The 20035-nt window shown below is 50.1% G+C and overlaps 1 protein-coding gene across 1 annotated transcript; it reads right to left on the bottom strand.

Annotated features, from left to right (window-relative positions):
• Positions 1 to 11038: 11038 nt before the first annotated feature.
• Positions 11039 to 19757, bottom strand: LOC123402931. The gene is made up of 3 exons (XM_045096899.1): positions 19448 to 19757; positions 17956 to 18220; positions 11039 to 11669 (listed from the first exon to the last, which is right to left on the bottom strand). The coding sequence occupies exons 1-3, from the start codon at positions 19547 to 19549 to the stop codon at positions 11350 to 11352; spliced, it is 687 nt and encodes a 228-aa protein (XP_044952834.1). The 5' UTR covers positions 19550 to 19757; the 3' UTR covers positions 11039 to 11349.
• Positions 19758 to 20035: the final 278 nt, after the last annotated feature.

Here is a 20035-nt window from a genome sequence, read left to right as displayed (position 1 = left end):
TGGGCTGGTTCAAGCATCTCGGAGTTGGAAAATTCGCTTTAATGAGGTTATTAAAGCGTTTGGGTTCATACAGGTTTATGGAGAAGCGTGTATGTACAAGAAAGTGAGTGGGAGCTCTGTAGCTTTCCTCATACTGTATGTGGATGACATATTATTGATGGGGAATGATATAGAGATGTTGGAGAGCATAAAGGCCTATTTGAACAAGAGTTTTTCAATGAAGGACCTTGGAGAAGCTGCATACATATTAGGCATCAAGATCTATAGAGATAGATCGAGACGCCTCATAGGTCTTTCGCAAAGTACATACCTTGACAAGATATTGAAGAAGTTCAATATGGAAAACTCAAAGAAAGGGTTCTTGCCAGTTTTGCAAGGTATGAGATTGAGTCAGACTCAGTCGCCGACCACGGCAACAGATAGAGAGAAGATGAGTTATGTCCCCTACGCTTCAGCTGTAGGCTCTCTTATGTATGCCATGCTGTGTACCAGACCTGATATAAACCTTGCCATAAGTTTGGTAGGGATGTACCAAAGTGATCCCGGTATGGAACACTAGACAGCGGTCAAGAATATCCTTAAGTACCTGAAGAGGACTAAGGAAATGTTTCTCGTTTATGGAGAGGTATCTCTGGGCCCACTCGGTAGAACATCATCATGATCTCAATGTGACTAAGAAGTTAGTCACACGATGACGTGCTACGGAACGAGTAAAGAGACTTACCGGTAACGATATTGAACAAGGTATAGGTATACCGACGATCGAATCTCGGGCAAGTTCTATACCGACAGACAAAGGGAATTGTATACGGGATTAATTGAATCCTTGACATCGTGGTTCATCCGATGAGATCATCATGGATCAAGTGGGAGCCACCATGGGTATCCAGACCCCGCTGATGGTTATTGTCCAGAGAGGTGTCTCGGTCATGTCTACCTGTCTCCCGAACCCGTAGGGTCTACACAATTAAGGTTCGATGACGCTAGGGTTATAGGGAATTGTTATACGAGGTTATCAAAAGTTATTCGGAGTCCCGGATGAGTTCCCAGACATCGCGAGGAGCTCCAGAATGGTCCGGAGGTAAAGATTGATATATAGGACGGATGGTTTCAGACACCGGAAGTGTTTCGGGCGTCACCGGTAACGTACCGGAACCACCGAGACCACTGGAGGTGGCCCCGGGGGTCCATCGGAAGGGGGCAACGACCCCGGGAGGCTAGATGGGCTAAGTGCAAGAGGGAACCAGCCCCTAGGTGGGCTGGTGCGCCCCCACACACTCAGTCCAAGGCGCGGTAGGTGGAGAGGGGGGAAACCCTAGGCGTTGGTGGGCCTAAGGCCCACCTAGGGGTGCGCCACCCCTCCCCCCTACCGTGGACGCCGCACCTCCCATATGGGGGGGCTGCCGCACCACCTAGGGTGGGAACCCTAGGGGTGGCACCCTCCCTCCCCTCCTCCTATATATAGTGGGCACTTTTGGGCTTTTGGAGACACAATTTTCCCTCTCCCTTGGCGCAGCCCTGCCCTTCTTTCTCCTCCTCTCTGCCGATGCTTGGCGAAGCCCTACCGGGAGACCTCATCTCTCCATCGACACCACGCCGTCGTGCTGCTGGAGTTCTTCCCCAACCTCTCCCTCCTCCTTGCTGGATCAAGGTGCGGGAGACATCACCGGGCTGCACGTGTGTTGAACGCGGAGGTGTCGTAGTTCGGCACTAGATCGGAATCACACCGCGATCTGAATTGCTGCGAGTACGACTCCATCAACCCTGTTCTAGTAACGCTTCTGCTTAGCAATCTTCAAAGGTATGAAGATGCACTCACCCCTCTCTCGTTGCTGGTCTCTCCATAAGAAGATTTGAATATGCGTAGGAAATTTTTTGAATTTATGCTACATTACCCAACACAACTTCCCGCGCTGCGCTACTATCCTGTTCGAGAGGGGGTGTTATTACCTCATCAAGTTCTACCTTCCTCCCACTTACTTCTTTCGAGAGAAACTCTTCCTCTAGAAAGGATCCGTTCTTGGCAACAAAGGTTTTACTTTCGGATCTAAGATAGAAGGTATACCCAATAGTTTCCTTAGGGTATCCTATGAATACGCATTTCTCCGCTTTGGGTTAGAGCTTTTCTGGTTGAAGTTTCTTCACATAAGCATCGCAGCCCCAAACTTTAAGAAATGACAACTTTGGTTTCTTGCCAAACCATAGTTCATACGGTGTCGTCTCAACGGATTTAGACGGTGCCCTATTTAAAGTGAATGCTGCAGTTTCTAATGCGTATCCCCAAAATGATAGCGGTAAGTCGGTAAGAGACATCATAGATCGTACCATATCTAATAAAGTGCGATTACGATGTTCAGACACTCCGTTGCGTTGCGGTGTGTCACGCGGCATCAGTTGTGAAATGATTCCACACTTCCTTAGGTGTGTGCCAAACTCGTGACTCAAATATTCTCCTCCACGATCAGATCGTAGACACTTAATTTTTCTGTCACGTTGATTCTCGACCTCACTCTGAAATTCCTTGAACTTTTCAAATGTCTCAGATTTGTGCTTCAGCAAGTAGATATACCCATACCTACTCAAATCATCGGTGAGAGTGAGAACATAACGATAGCCACCGCGAGCTTCAACGTTCATTGGACCACACACATCAGTATGTATTATTTCCAATAAGTCGATTGCTCTCTCCATTATTCCTGAGAATGGAGTCTTAGTCATCTTGCCCATGAGGCACGGTTCGCATGTTCAAAGTCAAGAGACTCTAATAGTCCATCAGTATGGAGCTTCTTCATGCGCTTAACGCCGATATGACCAAGGCGGCAGTGCCACAAGTATGTGGGACTATCATTATCAACTTTACATCTTTTGGTACTCACACTATGAATATGCGTAACATCACAATCGAGATTCATCAAGAATAAACCATTCACCAGCGGAGCATGACCATAAACCATATCACTCATATAAATAGAACAACCATTATTCTCTGACTTAAATGAGTATCCGTCTCGCATCAAGCAAGACCCTGATACAATACTCATGCTCAAAGATGGTACTAAATAACAATTATTGAGGTTTAAAACTAATCCCGACGGTAGATGTAGAGGTAGCGTGCCGACGGCGATCACATCGACCTTGGAGCCATTCCCGACGCGCATCGTCACCTCGTCCTTGGCGAGTCTCCGCTTATTCCGTAGTTCCTGCTTTGAGTTGCAAATGTGAGCAACAGCACCGGTATCAAATACCCAGGAGCTACTACGAGCGCTGGTAAGGTACACATCAATAACATGTATATCACATATACCATTAACGTTGTCGGCCTTCTTGTCCGCTAAGTATTTGGGGCAGTTTCGCTTCTAGTGACCCTTTCCCTTGCAATAGAAGCACTCAATCTCAGGCTTGGGTCCATTCTTTTTCTTCTTCCCGGCATCTGGCTTACCGGGCGCGGCAACGGCTTTGTCGTCTTTCTTGAAGTTCTTCTTACCCTTGCCCTTCTTGAAACTAGTGGCCTTGTTGACCATCAACACTTGATGCTCTTTCTTGATTTCTACTTCTGCAGACTTGAGCATCGAGTACAACTCGGGAATGGTCTTCTCCATCCCTTGCATGTTGTAGTTCAGCACAAAACCTTTGTAGCTTGGTGGGAGAGACTGGAAGATTCTGTCAATTATAGCATCATCCGGAAGTTCGTCTCCAAGTGAAGTCAGACGACCATGTAACCCAGACATTTTGAGTATGTGCTCGATGACAGAACTATTCTCCTCCATCTTACAGCTAAAGAACTTATCGGAGACTTCATATCTCTCGACACGGGCATGAGCTTGAAAAACTAGCTTCAGCTCTTGGAACATCTCATATGCACCGTGTTGCTCAAAACGCCTTTGGAGCCCCGTTTCTAAACTGTATAACATGCCACACCTAACCAGAGAGTAGTCATCACTCCGCGTTTGCCAGACGTTCAGAATGTCCTGGGCTGCTGCGGGAGTGGGAGGGTCACCTAGCGGCGCATCAAGGACATAAGCCTTTTTAGCTGCTTCAAGGATGAGCTTCATGTTGCGAACCCAGTCCCCATAGTTGCTACCATCATCTTTCAGCTTGTTTTTCTCTAGGAATGCATTGAAATTGAGGTTGACGTTGGCCATCTACAATATTTATAAAGACAACTTTTAGACTAAGTTCATGACAATTAAGTTCATTTAATCAAATTAAGTATGAACTCCCACTTAAATCGACATCCCTCTAGTCATCTAAGTGATACATTATCCATGTTGACTAACCCGTGTGCGATCATCACGTGAGACGGACTAGTCACCATGGTGAGCAACTTCATGTTGATCGTATTCAACCATACGACTCATGTTCGACCTTTCGGTCTCTTGTATTCGAGGTCATGTCTATACATGCTAAGCTCGTCGAGTCAACCTAGGTGTTTCGCGTGTGTAAATCTGGCTTACACCCGTTGTATGCGAATGTTAGAATCTATCACACCCGATCATCATGTGGTGCTTCGAGACAATGATCCTTCGCAACGGTGCACACTTAGGGGAATATGTTCTCGAAATTTTAAGAGGGATCATCTTATTATGCTACCGTCGTTCCAAGCAATAAGATGAAAAACATGATAAACATCACAATGCAATCATATAGTGACATGATATGGCCATTATCATCTTTGCTCTTTCGATCTCCATCTTCAGGCATCGCATGATCATCATCGTCACCGGCGTGACACCATGATCTCCATCATCATGATCTCCATCATCGTGTCTCCGTGAAGTCGTCACGCCAACTACTACTATCACTACTACTATAGCTAACCGTTAGCAATGAAGTAAAAGTAGTAAGCACATGGCGTTGCATCTCATACAATAAATTAAGACAACTCCTATGGCTCATGCCGGTTGTCATACTCATCGACATGCAAGTCATGAAACCTATTACAATAACATGATCATCTCATAAATCATACATGCAACATCACAACTTTGGCCATATCACATCACATGTCAAACCCTGCAAAAACAAGTTAGACGTCCTCTAATTGTTGTTGCAAGTTTTACGTGGCTCATTTGGGTTTCTAGAAAGAATGCCTTCTTACCTACGTGACAGCCAAAACGATGATATGCCAAAGCTATTTACCCTTCGTAAGGACCCTTTTCATCAAATCCAATCCGACTAGAGTGGGAGAGACAGACACCCGCTAGCCACCTTTATGCACGGTGTGCATGTCTGTCGGTGGAACCAGTCTCACGTAAGCGTACGTGTAAGGTCGGTTCGGGCTGCTTCATCCCACAATACCGTCGGAAAAGAATAAGACTAGTAGCGGCAAGCAATTGACAAATCATCGCCCACAACCTTTTGTGTTCTACTCGTGCATAGAATCTACGCATAGAAAACCTGGCTCGGATGCCACTGTTGGGTAACGTAGCATAAATTTAAAAAAATTCCTACGCATATTTAGATCTTCCTATGGAGAGACCAGCAACGAGAGAGGGGTGAGTGCATCTTCATACCTTTGAAGATCGCTAAGCGGAAGCGTTGCAAGAACGTGGTTGATGGAGTCGTACTCGCGGTGATTCAGATTGCGGTGTGATTCCGATCTAGTGCCGAACCACGGCACCTCCGCGTTCAACACACGTGCAGCCCGGTGAAGTCTCCCGCACCTTGATCCAACAAGGAGGAGGGATAGGTTGGGGAAGATCTCCGGCAGCACGACGCCGTGGTGTCGATGGAGAGACGAGGTCTCCCGGCAGGGCTTCGCCAAGCACCGGCAGAGAGGAGGAGAAAGAAGAGCAGGGTTGTGCCGAGGGAGAGGGAAAACTATTTGCAAAACAGCCCCGAAACCCCCACTATATATAGGAGGAGGGGAGGGGGGTGCCACCCCTAGGGTTCCCACCCTAGGTGGTCCGGCAGCCCCCCCCCCAAATGGGAGGTGCGGCGGCCAGGGCAAGGGGAGGGGTGGCGCACCCCTAGGTGGGCCTTAGGCCCACCAGCGCCTAGGGTTTCCCTCCCCATCTAGCCTCCCGGGGTCGTGGCCCCCTTCTGGTGGACCCCCGGGGCCACTTCCGGTGGTCCCAGTGGTCCCGGTACGTTACCCGCGACGCCCGAAACATTTCCGGTGTCCAAAACCGTCCGTCCTATATATCAATCTTTACCTCCGGACCATTCCGGAGCTCCTCGTGACGTCCGGGATCTCATCCGGGACTCCGAAAAACTTTATATAACCTTGTATAACAATTCCCTATAACCCTAGCGTCATCGAACCTTAAGTGTGTAGACCCTACGGGTTCGGGAGGCAGGCAGACATGACCGAGACACCTCTCGGGCCAATAACCATCAGCGGGGTTTGGATACCCATGGTGGCTCCCACTTGGTCCACGATGATCTCATCGGATGAACCACGATGGCAAGGATTCAATCAATCCCGTATACAATCCCCTTTGTCTGTCGGTATAGAACTTGCCCGAGATTCGATCGTCGGTATACGTATACCTTGTTCAATCTCGTTACCGGTAGGTCTCTTTACTCGTTCCGTAGCACATCATCGTGTGACTAACTCCTTAGTCACATTGAGTTCATGATGATGTTCTACCGAGTGGGCCCAGAGATACCTCTCCGTCACACGGAGTGACAAATCCCGATCTCGATTCGTACCAACCCAACAGACACTTTCGGAGGTACCCGTAGTGCACCTTTATAGTCACCCAGTTACGTTGTGACGTTTGATACACCCAAAGCACTCCTACGGTATCCGGGAGTTGCACAATCTCACGGTCGAAGGAAAAGATACTTGACATTAGAAAAACATTAACATACGAACAATACGATCTAGTGCTAGGCTTAGGATTGGGTCTTGTCCATCACATCATTCTCCCAATGATGTGCTCCCGTTATCAATGACATCTAATGCCCATGATCAGGAAACCATGATCATCTATTGACTAACGAGCTAGCCAACTAGAGGCTTGCTAGGGACACATTGTGATCTATTTATTCACACATGCATTACTATTTCCTGTTAATACAATTATAGCATGAACAATAGACGATTATCATGAACAAGGAAATATGATAATAACCATTTTATTATTGCCTCTAGGGCATATTTCCAACACTTATCGGTTGAACCTCAGTGCCAAGGATTCATATAATCCCGTATGTCATTCCCTTTGTCCTTCGGTATGTTACTTGCCCGAGATTCGATCATCGGTATCCGCATACCTATTTCAATCTCGTTACCGGCAAGTCTCTTTACTCGTTCCGTAATACAAGATCACGTGACTTACACTTAGTCACATTGCTTGCAAGGCTTGTGTGTGATGTTGTATTACCGAGTGGGCCCCGAGATACCTCTCCATCACACGGAGTGACAAATCCTAGTCTTGATCCATACTAACTCAATGGACACCTTCGGAGATACCTGTAGAGCACATTTATAGTCACCCAGTTACGTTGCGACGTTTGATACACACAAGGTATTCCTTCGGTGCCAATGAGTTATATGATCTCATGGTCATAGGAATAAATACTTGACACGCAGAAAATAATAGCAATAAAATGACACGATCAATATGCTACGTTCATTAGTTTGGGTCTAGTCTATCACATGATTCTCCTAATGATGTGATCCAGTTATCAAGTGACAACACTTGCACATAGTCAGAAAACCTTGACTATCCTTGATCAACTGGCTAGCCAACTAGAGGCTTGCTAGGGACATTGTTTTGTCTATGTATCCACACATGTATCTATGTTTTCATTCAATACAATTATAGCATGGATAATAAACGATTATCTTGTAACAGGAAATATAGTAATAACTATTTATCATTTCCTCTAGGGCATATTTCCAACATTTATAAGTGTACAGAGGCCCTATAGGTCGCTGAGGAGTTTGAGTTATTCGAAGAATATTGACCCCTAAAATGTATGTCTTCCAGTGAAGAATTTGGTTATCTCTTGAAGACTTTCTATACTGAAGAAATGGTTATTCCTCATGAATACTTTTAAAATGAGGAATATGGTGTATCCCGAAGAAAATGCTTTGAAGACTTTGAAGTTTGAAGATTTACTCTTTATGTTTTATTTTCTTCTTTCTTGAGTCATAGGAACACCATACTGTTAAAGGGGGGCGAGGTAATACTAAGGAAAAGTTTCCTCATGATGCTCATCTCAAACCTACCCATACTAAATCCTTCTAGTGAAACCTTTGAAAATCTCTCACGGTTTAGTCAAAGTCTTCAGTGACAGAGACGAAGTTCTTTTCGTCTCTGAAGAAATTGCATTAACTTAGGAGTTAGGATTTCACCAGTGCGAACTGCCTATCACTGAGGAACGTGAGAGACATGAGACTTTCACAGTTGAAAAATCCGACCGTTGCCACGTCGCGCGCCACATGTCCCCAATCTTATCCACCCAACGGCCATATCATTGGGGGCACTAATGTCAAATCATGTCAGGATGCTCCCTGGCTATAAATAGCCACCCCCCATAACGACTAGTTGCTTGGCTGCTCCGTGAGAAACTGACACTTGTCATAAAGAGCAACCCATTCCTCAAGGTCTTTGAGAGAAAATCATCAGTGAGGAAAAACCCCAAACACCAATCACAAAACTCAAAACCCAAAGTGATTGAGCATCACTCAAGAGATTCTTCCTGTGTGGAACCGACGCTTGTTACCTTTGAGGACTATGCATCCTCTAGACGGTTAGGCGTCAAATGGTCTAGAGCATCCAGCAATTGATTGTGTATCGCCGGATGACCGAGTTTGTGAGGGTTTGGAAGTCTGACTTGAAGAGTTACCATGAGTGTTGGGCAAGGACTGTGTGTCCTTAGCTCAAGGAGAATACGGTAAGGACTTAGTGTCCTGGGACTATTTGTCCTTTGATTTAAATACCGAACCGCTCCAAACCAGACGTACGACTGCCACAGCAGTTGGAACTGGGTCATCAAATCATTGTCTTCACCAGGTACCTGGTTCTGTTTCCTCAACCCTTTCATTTCCTCACTTGTATGTTGATGAAATTGCTTGTTACTGTTTGAAGAATTTGGCTGAAGACTTTCTCAATTTCCTCACCCCAAATTCTTCACTTCACTTAGTGTTCACCTGCATATCCTGAACATGCTACTCATATAAACAGAATGTTTCAATTCATCATGAAGACTATGTTGTCGTTGTTTTACTTATCTGTTTGAGTACTTTGTCAGCTGCTAGTTGTTCGGTTCTGAGGAACTTCCTCTCGAGGGAAGTCCTGAGAGACGGAAATATAAAAATCGCCTATTCATCCCCCTCTAGTCGATATAAGGCACTTTCAAATATGCTAGTTGGTCAGTATGTAGGCATGGTAGTGTGTTAAACTCCATGGTATGCTATGAGCTTGAAGATCAGTCATAGGGTGGTTTGTTGGACTTCATGATCCATGTGTACTATGCTTACTATCCATGTGTAGTGGTCTTTCTTACTATCCATGTGCATTGTGTTCCACTAGTCCCAACGCTAATGCTTGTACGACATGAGCACGCAAGAGTTTAGCCAAGCCAATGTCTTGTCCAAGAGACAATTCCTGCCCTCCTATGTTGAGGACTCCTAATTTATGACCGAGGAGCATATGCCTTCGGATTCATATTTCTTAGAGGAATCTGCTAGACCTCCACCATTTGTGCCTACAACATATGTGATGGTTCTGCCTAATGTTGTTGTTACTGCACATAAGGCACCCATCAAGGTTGGGCAAAGATGGTTGGGAGGGGGAACTCGATGAAATGACAGTCGTTCATGTCCACATCTGTGCTTAACAAGGTGTGTGAAATGATAACTAGTGGAATGATAATTAGTGGGGTGAGGACTGGCAAAGGCTTCAAGAAGATGCACTTAAACTCTGTTGTCAAGCAGGTGTTCGAGTTCTATGACCAAGACGTCACCTCGACCCAGATCTACAACCACCTCAGTTTTTTTTGTTCCATGTGTAGTGTGTTCCTTTGCTTGCGACTTGAAATGTTTCTCGTCGGTCATATGCTAAGCGAAGCGGTATGTGGTACAAATTACACAAACAACTCCTTCGAAGGTTTTAAGAGTAGGCAGAAGACAAATGGTGCTTAATCCAAATTTGTGTTCAAGCAGAAGAGCAATGTTGAAGTAGGCAAGCCTCCTGGTCGTTTGGGTTGTGTGGGATGAAAACTTCATCATCGTCCAGTTCGTCATGATTGTAGTGTTATTTTATTAATATGATCGTATGTAAGATGATGATAAGCTCTTTACATATGATACAAGGTATGCGGTCCTGACCGAGTATATGCACCCAAACATCATGCAGTGTACGAGCATAACCGTAAGCAGGCAACCAAACGCAGGGCTGGAATCGGTGCTATCATACAAACAGACAGTATGCAGGCAACAAAACCATATGTACAACATGATTTTCAGCCTACATACATCCCACCTGTCCCAGATGAGATACATATGCAAAGGGGGAAAACGATGCAAGCTATCAACACACACCCTACATGTTTTAACTGTCGTCGAGAAAACCTCTGATGTAGAGTGGGCGAAGTTGGATGTCGATGGTTCATACGAGACTGATGGCACAGCCGGTAGTACAAGAATGACACTTGTGCAATCATGTTCCCTGCTTGCCGTAAGTTGCAGTTCCAGGCGGAGCTGGGAGCGTGCAGAGAAGGGCTTGCCCTGGTGCTCCCCGTGCGACGGCTCATCCGATAGCTACGGAATCAGATTGTGCAGAAGCACCTCCGCAATCAAGATATCAGCGGACTTCAATTTAACCATGTTGCTCATATTTACGCACAAGTGCATTTCAATACAAGCTTGATGAAATGCACTACCTCTGTAAATAAACATAAGACGTTTTAGATCACAGACGTCTTGTATTTATTTACAGGAGTACATACAACGTTGAGCTCCTTTATTGTCCCATATAGATTAATTAACTTGTGTAACATCAAGACATAGTCATATTCAATGGTCTCAAAACCGCAATGCAAGCGAAGTTTTGCAACAATAGCTGCAAAGGGCACTAACATGTAGCAACCATAATACCAGATAAAATTAATTGGGCGCGCCAACAGTAAGCCGGTAACAGGGCTGTTTCTAACACAAAAGTCCAACGATGTAGTCATGTAGCAGTAAAAGGGACTTTTCTAACACAGAAGTCTACTGACGTTACTGATGAAGATCATCACTACGCTAAAGAGGGGGCTATTATGCACATAGCGATCATTTCTCAATCCATCAAAAGTAGAAATACACTTCCAGTGGAGGCCAGCTATAGGAATTTCTTCATCCTTCGTGTGTAAGTAACCTGCAGTTAAGGGGGGCCAACATCTCCAGATCTGTCACCACGACCACATGACTGGCGCTGATGGGTTCGGCAGCGACGGTGGGTTCATGCAGTGCTGGTGCCACTGGTGAAGGTTCTCCACGTCGATTCCTCTCGGAGTTGCTTGAGGCGCTTCCTCAAAGTCCATAGAAATAACTTCTGTCTCATCAGCGTCCATTGGCTCTTCAACATTTTCTGTGCTTTCTGGTGGGGAAACGGACCAATCAGATGGCATAGCAATCTGCTGTGGCGCCCAAGGAACTAAGGCCAAGCAATTGCTGCGCTCAGGAGAATTGTCCTCCAGCCCATGACAGTTCCCCTGATTGAAAGGTTGATCTGAGAGAGGAGAAAGAAAATGATGGGGTTATATGTCATCAGCAGGCAACTAGACAAATGTTATGTGGTTCGCTAACAGAAGGTTATCCAAAACGGGACCCAACCAAAACATGCTCAAAGTATAGACAACAGACCAAGCAAAAAGGAAAGGAGCAAGATAATTGTTGGCAGGCATGTATGGCTTACACTACACAATATGGATAAAATCTTGCACAACAGGGGACAAACAAGTTAGCAACAGGACACAAATCTACCCAAATGCAGAATGTGTTTTGTTTAGAATTGGCCATTTTATCTCTTAATAATAAGAGATGCATATATGATGAAACTGAATGAGGGGAAAACATGTGTACAGGAATCCAGAGTTATGAGGACCAAGCGGTTATCGGTTGGCTAGAGCACATGCCCGTGAGCCTCAATCACCGGCGTTCGAGGCACAGCCTCTGCACGGTGCCTCATTTCTACCTAACAATGTACAGTTAAGGAGGGAACCTCCCCCTTTAACCATGTTTGATCTAGGAATCCAGTTATGTTCATATGCACTAGCTACATGGCACAACTAAACAGTTGGACCTTCACAGTTTTGTTCATACTTGCATATAGCACCACTGGAAGTGTTATGCCACAGTTTCTCCGTGGAGGACTTTGTGGTGAGTTGGCCCCTGCGTAGCGAAATCAGAGAGAGCCAGAGAGATCGAACAGAACAGAAACACACAAGGGCCTCATCTTGTACATGCCTCACCTCTTGTATGTTCTTCTACCTTCTCCGATTTCTATCTAAATCCTAGCCTCAAATCCTCACTAACTTATTTATTAAGGCATGAATGTAACACTGCAGCCATGCTTACAGATATTAATACAATAACTGGGGTTATACATGTGTTATGACCGGTACGACGTACCAACGGAGGAGGCCCAATGGGCAGGGTTAGTTACGGGCTTAGCCCAAGTTATCTTAGTTATCTTAGAGTCCAAGTTATTGAGATTATATAAACAGATGTAAACAGTTATTTTGGAATTAAGCAACAAGACAATTCTATTGCCCGGCTCCCAGAGGAGCCGGAACCCTAACCCTAGCCACCGCCTCCTCCCTACGCTGAGACGGCGCCATCGCGCCGGCCGCGGCGCCCTCGTCTCCCCCAACCTCCCTCCTACCCTTATAACCTAAGGCAGAGGGCCGGTAGAACCCCAGTTTGGTATCAAGTGGCTCTGGTTCGATCATGTCATCACCGCCGCCCGTCTCCACCGTTGTGCCGTCGTCCCCCACCACCACTCCGATGATCACCACGGCCGGCGGGACGCACCTGCCTGCGCCAGCCTCTTCCGCCGTCCTCTCCCCGAAGGAGCTGACCGGCGCGATCCGCGACCTGGCTACCGCCGTCCAGGGCATACGGCTATACCTCGCCGCACCCTACGGGCCGCAGCCAGCCGCAGCCACCACCGGCCAGCGCCAGCCCGTCCTGGCAGCAGCCGCTGCTGGCGGCAACCGCCGCGCTGGCCTGGCCAATGCAGCCACCACTACAGCTGCCTCCACCACCCTCGGTGGGGCCACGGCAGCCGACCCTACAGCTGCCGCCGCCGACTCCAGCCACCTCCGGGCCGGGCCCAACCGTCGCGCCAGGGGTACCGCTCAACCAGCTTCGGTTCCCCCCCCCTCCCCGTCGCCGCTACCGGCCTGGGTGACCGAGTCGTCACAGCCGGTCTACACGACGGCCTCGGCACCGCCGCACACCCAGTACGGCGGGCCCCCCAGCTTCGCCGTTCCCGACGGGTACCCTGCGCAGACCCCTCCACTGCTTCGCGCCGACGAGCCATACCACCAGGGCGACCCTAACCACGCGCCGCCGCGCTTCGCCACCTACGACGGACCGAGGACCCCCTGAACTGGCTCAACCAATGTGACCAGTTTTTCCGAGGACAGCGGACACTGGCGTCGGAACGCACCTGGCTCGCTTCGTATCATCTTCGAGGCGCCGCACAGACGTGGTACTACGCTCGGGAATAGGACGAGGGCAGCATGCCCCCTTGGGAGCGTTTCCGCGAGCTCTGCCTCCTGCGCTTCGGACCCCCGATCCAAGGGAGCCGCCTGGCGGAGCTCGGCCGCCTTCGCTTCACCTCCACGGTGCAGGACTTCGTGGACCGCTTCCAGGCCCTTCAGCAGGCAGCTCTGGCTCGCGGCGCCCGACCGACAGGCCGGCCGACCCAGACAGCACCATCCCCAGGGCGGCCGCCCCCGGGCCCGATGGCGGCCCCCGCTTCGGTCGCCCCACGATCCTTCCGCCGACTCACCCCGGCCGAGCAGCTCAAGCGTCATCGCCAAGGGCTTTGCTATAACTGCGACGAGCCGTACGTCCCAGGCCATGTATGACCGCGCCTCTTCTACTTGGAGGCAGCCGATTACGTTGAGGAGGACACCGCCACCGACGGGCCCGGCGACATGCCCGGCCCAGTTGCGGTTGACGCCGCCCCGGCGCCCGCGTCGGCGACGGCTCTCGTGGTATCCCTCCACGCACTCATGGGCATCCGAGACGAGCGGACTATGCTCTTGCCGGTGATGATCAACGGCGAGCGCCTGGTGGCCCTCCTGGATACGGGGTCCACACATAACTTCCTGCCCGAGTCGACGATGCGCCGCTTAGCACTCCAGCCGATGGGCGGGGAGCAACTCCGGGTCACCGTGGCTAACGGTGACCACCTCCGGTGCCATGGGATTGCCCGGGACGTACCTGTCACCATCGGCGACGAGCACTTCACCATCACGTGCCCCAGCATTGACCTGGGCTGCTTCGACTTCATCCTCGGTGTTGACTTCTTGCGGACCCTCGGCCCCATTCTCTGGGATTTCAACGCCATGACGATGACTTTCTAGCGCCTGGGTCGGCGGATCCAGTGGGCGGGCGTGGGTGGCGCCTCTCCAACGACGTCGCAGCTTCAGCTGGCAGCGACTAACACAGGGCCTGAGCACCCCCTGTTGGATCATCTCTTGCAGCAGCACCACGACCTCTTCGACGAGCCTCAGGGCCTTCCGCCAGCCCGGGCGTATGACCACCGCATTCATCTCCTGCCGGGATCGGCACCGGTTGCGGTGCGCCCCTACCGCTACCCCCAGTTGCAGAAGGACGAGCTAGAGCGGAAGTGCGCACTCATGCTCGCTTTGAGCATTATCTGGATCTCCACATCGTCGTTTTCGGCGCCGGTCCTCCTCGTCCGCAAGTCGGATGACACGTGGAGTTTCTGCATCGACTACCGTGCCCTGAACGCCCTGACGCTCAAGGACAAATTTCCTATCCCAGTCGTCGACGAGCTTTTGGACGAGCTACATGGGGCGCGCTTCTTCACCATGCTCGACCTCCGTTCGGGCTACCACCAGGTGCGGATGCATCCGGATGATATCGCAAAGACGGCGTTTCGGACTCATCACGGCCACTTTGAGTTCTTGGTGATGCCTTTTGGCCTCTCCAACGCTCCGGCAACCTTTCAGGCCTTGATGAACGGCGTCCTCCGCCCCTACTTGCGTCGGTTTGTGCTCGTGTTCTTTGATGACATTCTTATCTACAGCGCTTCTTGGGCAGAGCACCTTCAGCACGTCGCCATCGTCTTCAACGAGCTTCGAGCGCATCATCTTCATCTTAAGTGCTCGAAGTGCTCGTTCGACACACCTTCAGTCGCCTACCTCGGCCATGTCATCTCGGCCGAGGGTGTGGCTATGGACGCCGACAAGGTGGCCGTTGTCGCGGCCTGGCCGACACCACACTCGCCACGGGCTCTCCGCGGCTTCCTGGGCCTCGCGGGGTACTACCGGAAATTTATCCGGGGGTTCGGCCTCATCGCGTCCCCGCTCACACGCCTGTTACGACGCGACACCTTCGCCTGGGATGCGGAGGCCACGGAGGCGTTCGAGGCCCTCAAGCAGGCCCTCATGACGGGTCCCGTACTTCAGATGCCCGATTTCGACCAGCCATTCATGGTGGACTGCGACGCCTCAGGTATGGGGTTCGGCGCCGTCCTTCATCAGGGCGACGGACCGCTTGCGTTCTTCAGCAGGCCTTTTGCCGCGCGCCATCATAAGCTCGCGGCCTATGAGAGGGAGCTCATTGGCTTGGTGCAGGCCGTTTGCCACTGGCGCCCGTATCTTTGGGGAGGTCGTTCCGGATTCGCACGGATCACTACAGCCTCAAATTCTTATTGGATCAAAGGTTGTCCACCATTCCCCAGCACCAGTGGATCAGCAAGCTTTTTGGCTTTGACTTCACCGTGGAGTATCGTCCGGGTCGCCTTAACAACGGTAGTCAACGTCCTGTCCCGCCGCGACGCCTACCACGCCTCGGACACCGGCGAATCCGACGAGGCGGCTCTCTGCATCCGCTCGGGGCCCTCCTTCGCCCTCCTTGACGACATCCGCCAGGCACCTCCGACGCACCGGACGCTCAGCTTCTTCGGCAGCACCTCACAGCCGGCGACCTGGCCGAGCCATGGCGCTTGGCGGATGGGTTGCTTCTACATGGGTGTCGCCTCTTTGTGTCGGATCACGGCGATCTGCGTCACCAGGTCCTGCTGCTGGCCCACTCGACCGGACACGAGGGTGTGCAAAAGACCCTCCACCGTCTTCGCGCTGATTTCTACATCCCCGGTGATCGGGCCTTGGTCCGGGACTGGGTGCGGTCTTGTGTTACCTGCCAGCGTAACAAGACGGAGACACTACGTCTGGTTGGGCTGCTGCAGCCCTTGGAGGTGCCCTCTCAAGTCTGGGACGATATCTCCATGGACTTCATCGAGGGCCTTCCAAAGGTGGGCGGCAAGTCTGTTATCCTCACGGTGGTCGACCGCTTCTCCAAGTACGCGCACTTCATCGCGCTCGGCCATCCCTACACGGCCGCCTCTGTGGCTCGTGCCTTCTTCGACGGAATTGTCCGTCTCCACGGGTTTCCGGCTTCGATCATCAACGACCGGGACCCGGTGTTCACGAGGCATGCCTGGCGTGATCTCTTCCGCCTGGCGGGCGTGAAGCTCCGCATGAGTACGGCCTTCCATCCTCAGAAGGAGGGCCAATCCGAGGTGGTGAACAAGGTGATCGCCATGTATTTGCGTTGTGTTACAGGTGACCGTCCACGTGCATGGGTGGATTGGCTGGCATGGGCGGAGTACTGCTACAACACCTCTTATCACTCCGCCCTGCGAGCCACGCCGTTTGAGGTGGTCTATGGCCGACCGCCCCCGCCTATCCTGCCGGTTGACCCTGAGACGGCTCGGACTGAGGCGGCGGGCGACCTGCTTCGCAGCCGGGACGAGATGCTTGCAGAGGTGCGCCAACGCCTTCTCCAGGCTCAGCAGTTGTCCAAACACTACTACGACGATCATCACCGTGACACAGAGTTTGCGGTGGTGACTGGGTGTGGCTACGCCTCCTTCACCGCTCCACGCAATCCCTTGACCCTCGTGCGAAGCGCAAGTTGGGCCCGCGCTACGCCGGGCCATTTTCCGTGCTGGAGCGCATCGGCAAGGTGGCCTACCGTCTTCAGCTTCCGGCCGGTACTCGCATCCACGATGTCTTCCATGTGGGGCTCCTGAAGCCTTTCCGTGGGGAGCCACCGGCTGCAACGCCGGCACTACCCCCGACTTCCGACGGGCAACTTCTTTCCGGGCCAGCAAAGGTGTTGCAGGCTCAACTACGTCGCGGGGTGTGGTACCTGTTGATCCAGTGGGAAGGCCTTCATGAGGAGGACGCGACGTGGGAACAGCGTGACGACTTCACTCAACACTATCTAGACTTCCAGCTCGAGGACGAGTTGTTTGCGCAGGCGGGGAGAGATGTTATGACCGCGGGGAGAGATGTTATGACCAGTACGACGTACCAACGTAGGAGGCCCAATGGGCAGGGTTAGTTACGGGCTTAGCCCAAGTTATCTTAGTTATCTTAGAGTCCAAGTTATTGAGATTATATAAACAGATGTAAACAGTTATTTTGGAATTAAGCAATAAGACAATTCTATTGCCCGGCTCCCAGAGGAGCCGGAACCCTAACCCTAGTCACCGCCTCCTCTACTCGCCGCCGCCTCCTCCCTACGCCGAGACGGCGCCGTCGCGCCGGCCACGGCGCCCTCGTCTCCCCCAACCTCCCTCCTACCCTTATAACCTAAGGCAGAGGGCCGGTGAAACCCTAGTTTCTACCAACATGACATTTGGACATATTAGAAATGCAATGTGAGTACTGCAGTATTATAAATAGTAAACATTTATAAGAAGGTCAAATACAAATATAATAGAAGTTTCGTGATAATCGACTTACTCTTTAATCCACGTATCAAATCTGAACTGACTATGATTGAAGGGTTTGCGATACTGAGACCAAAGAGGGTAGGCTTGTTTACTGGCTTGTATATAACAAGTGCCTTGTCCTCGCTAGACATAAGAGATGGCATGGCACCTTCTATCATATCTTCCACAATGGGCACGGTAACACCACTGTTGATCTCCTCTCCCAGCATCTCATGTTGATATGGGATGGAAGGACACGGTGGTTCTTCTTCCAAAATAGGTGGGAGACCAGGGTCCTTCAAATAATAAGTAACATTTATTCAGCAAAATGTAACAGCTGCAAGAAATGTCTGAGTACTCATTTATACAGAAGCGATGAAAAATGCAACGTACATATGCACTTCCTAAAGCAACTTATTCGCTTGCTGTTAATATTGGTCATCAAACTAAATGCAAGGAAACAATATGTTTATTAAGCAGAATATCTCAATAAACGTTTACATTGCTGAAGCTCGTACCAACAGAGGACAAGCATTAGTAAATGCACAGATAAAGAAATAATACTTGCTACCAAAGTATTTCCATGACTGCATATAATCAAATGAGATATCCCAGTGAAATATGATGAGCCATAAAAAGATGTTGTTAATTGCATAAGTGTCTTCAAAAGGCAGTAAGAAAAGTCACTTAAATAAACTATAAAGCAGTAACTAGAAGGTGCTGCAGAGACCAAGCATGGCATTGACTGCAACTCTACAATATCTAATCGATCAAGCAAATGCATGGAACTGCTTTATATATAGCCACTGACGCAGCCATAGGCGTGACAGCAGGCATACTAGCATAGCAAGATACATAAGTGTAGCAATGAACTGAAGTTCAATCCAGGTTATATAACCATTACATTCATTCATTTTTCTGGGTTTGTAATTGTGTAAAATACAGTAGCATGACACCACATGCAGGTTTGTTCATCAAACAAACCAGCTTCTCCACTGAATTTATCATACATAAATTCCTTAAAACCACATGCAGGTGGCCTCAAGCAACTCCTACCCGAACATGTTTGAGATATGACAGAGATGAAGCACATGCAAGCTAAGTAACAACCAATTAACCCACACATTCACCGTGCTTCTCAAATCACAGTAGAAGCACAACACAGAGGCAACCGGCCAAAGTGCCACACAAACTGGTATCCATCTAGCATTACACATGAATCACTAGCTAAAACAGGGTGGATAGCACCCAGCATGCACCAAAACACCAGATGATACAACAGATGTACTCCACATAGCATGCACACGCAACCAGCAGCTACTTGAACCAACCGACAGAGCTGGAAAAAAATTGCCCAGTGTGAAAGGGCAGATCCGAGCATGAACTGCACCAGAATCATCGACTTGAAGCATAACCACTTGCGCGCAAGCAGGGGACGCGTGACGGGAGCTCGAGCAAGCAAGCGCGCGAGAACGGGGAGAGAATGCGGGGGGGGGGGGGGGGGGGGGGGCGAGGGCGCTCACCAGCCGGCGGCACTTGGCGGCGGGGCCGGAGAGGGAGAAGTCGCAGAGGCCGTCGACCACCTGCTCCAGCTCCTTCCTCTTCCCCATGAACCCCATCATCATCCTTCCTACCCCGGAGGAAATCCGCCTCGAATACCTCGGATTCCTCGCGGGACCCGCTCGAATCGACCCTTGGCCGCTGGATTGGGGGCCGCCGGCGGGTGGCCGCCGATCGGATTTTGGGGGGCGCGGCGGGAGAGAGGGGGGGAGTTCGCTTCGCGGGATCCTGGAGAGGGTTTCGTTTTCGCTCGTGCGTTGGTTTGAGCCTTTGAGGGGAGGGGGGGACGGGTGTGGTCGATTCGCGCTTGGTGGAGGGCGTTCTGGAAAACGTGGTGGGGCTGTCTTTTCTGTCGCTTGCAGGTGGGGTCGACATCCTCGATTGGCTGCGGCGCCGTGGCCCTGCGCCTGTGGGCTCTAGTGCGCTGTCGTGGTGCGACAAAAGGCAAGAGAAAATTCATTATTTTAACACCGTTATATGAGTTTTGTTCTCTATTTGATTTGACACCAGAAATTTGTTTCTTTCCTTATTATTGTCGAACATTAAGTATG

The sequence above is a fragment of the Hordeum vulgare genome, chromosome 6H (genome assembly GCF_904849725.1).
Source record: "Hordeum vulgare subsp. vulgare chromosome 6H, MorexV3_pseudomolecules_assembly, whole genome shotgun sequence".
NCBI lineage: Eukaryota > Viridiplantae > Streptophyta > Magnoliopsida > Poales > Poaceae > Hordeum > Hordeum vulgare.
This window is presented reverse-complemented; position numbering and strand designations above follow the sequence as displayed.

Bases quoted from the DNA above. Each gene is read 5' to 3' on its own strand.
- LOC123402931 (XM_045096899.1), bottom strand. From the start codon at position 19,549: ATGATGATGGGGTTCATGGGGAAGAGGAAGGAGCTGGAGCAGGTGGTC. The intron at 18,221-19,447 runs GTGAGCGCCCTC...TATTATTTGAAG, and splicing joins CCGCCAAGTGCCGCCGGCTG to GACCCTGGTCTCCCACCTAT. The intron at 11,670-17,955 runs GTAAGTCGATTA...CTCCTCTCTCAG, and splicing joins TTTGATACGTGGATTAAAGA to ATCAACCTTTCAATCAGGGG.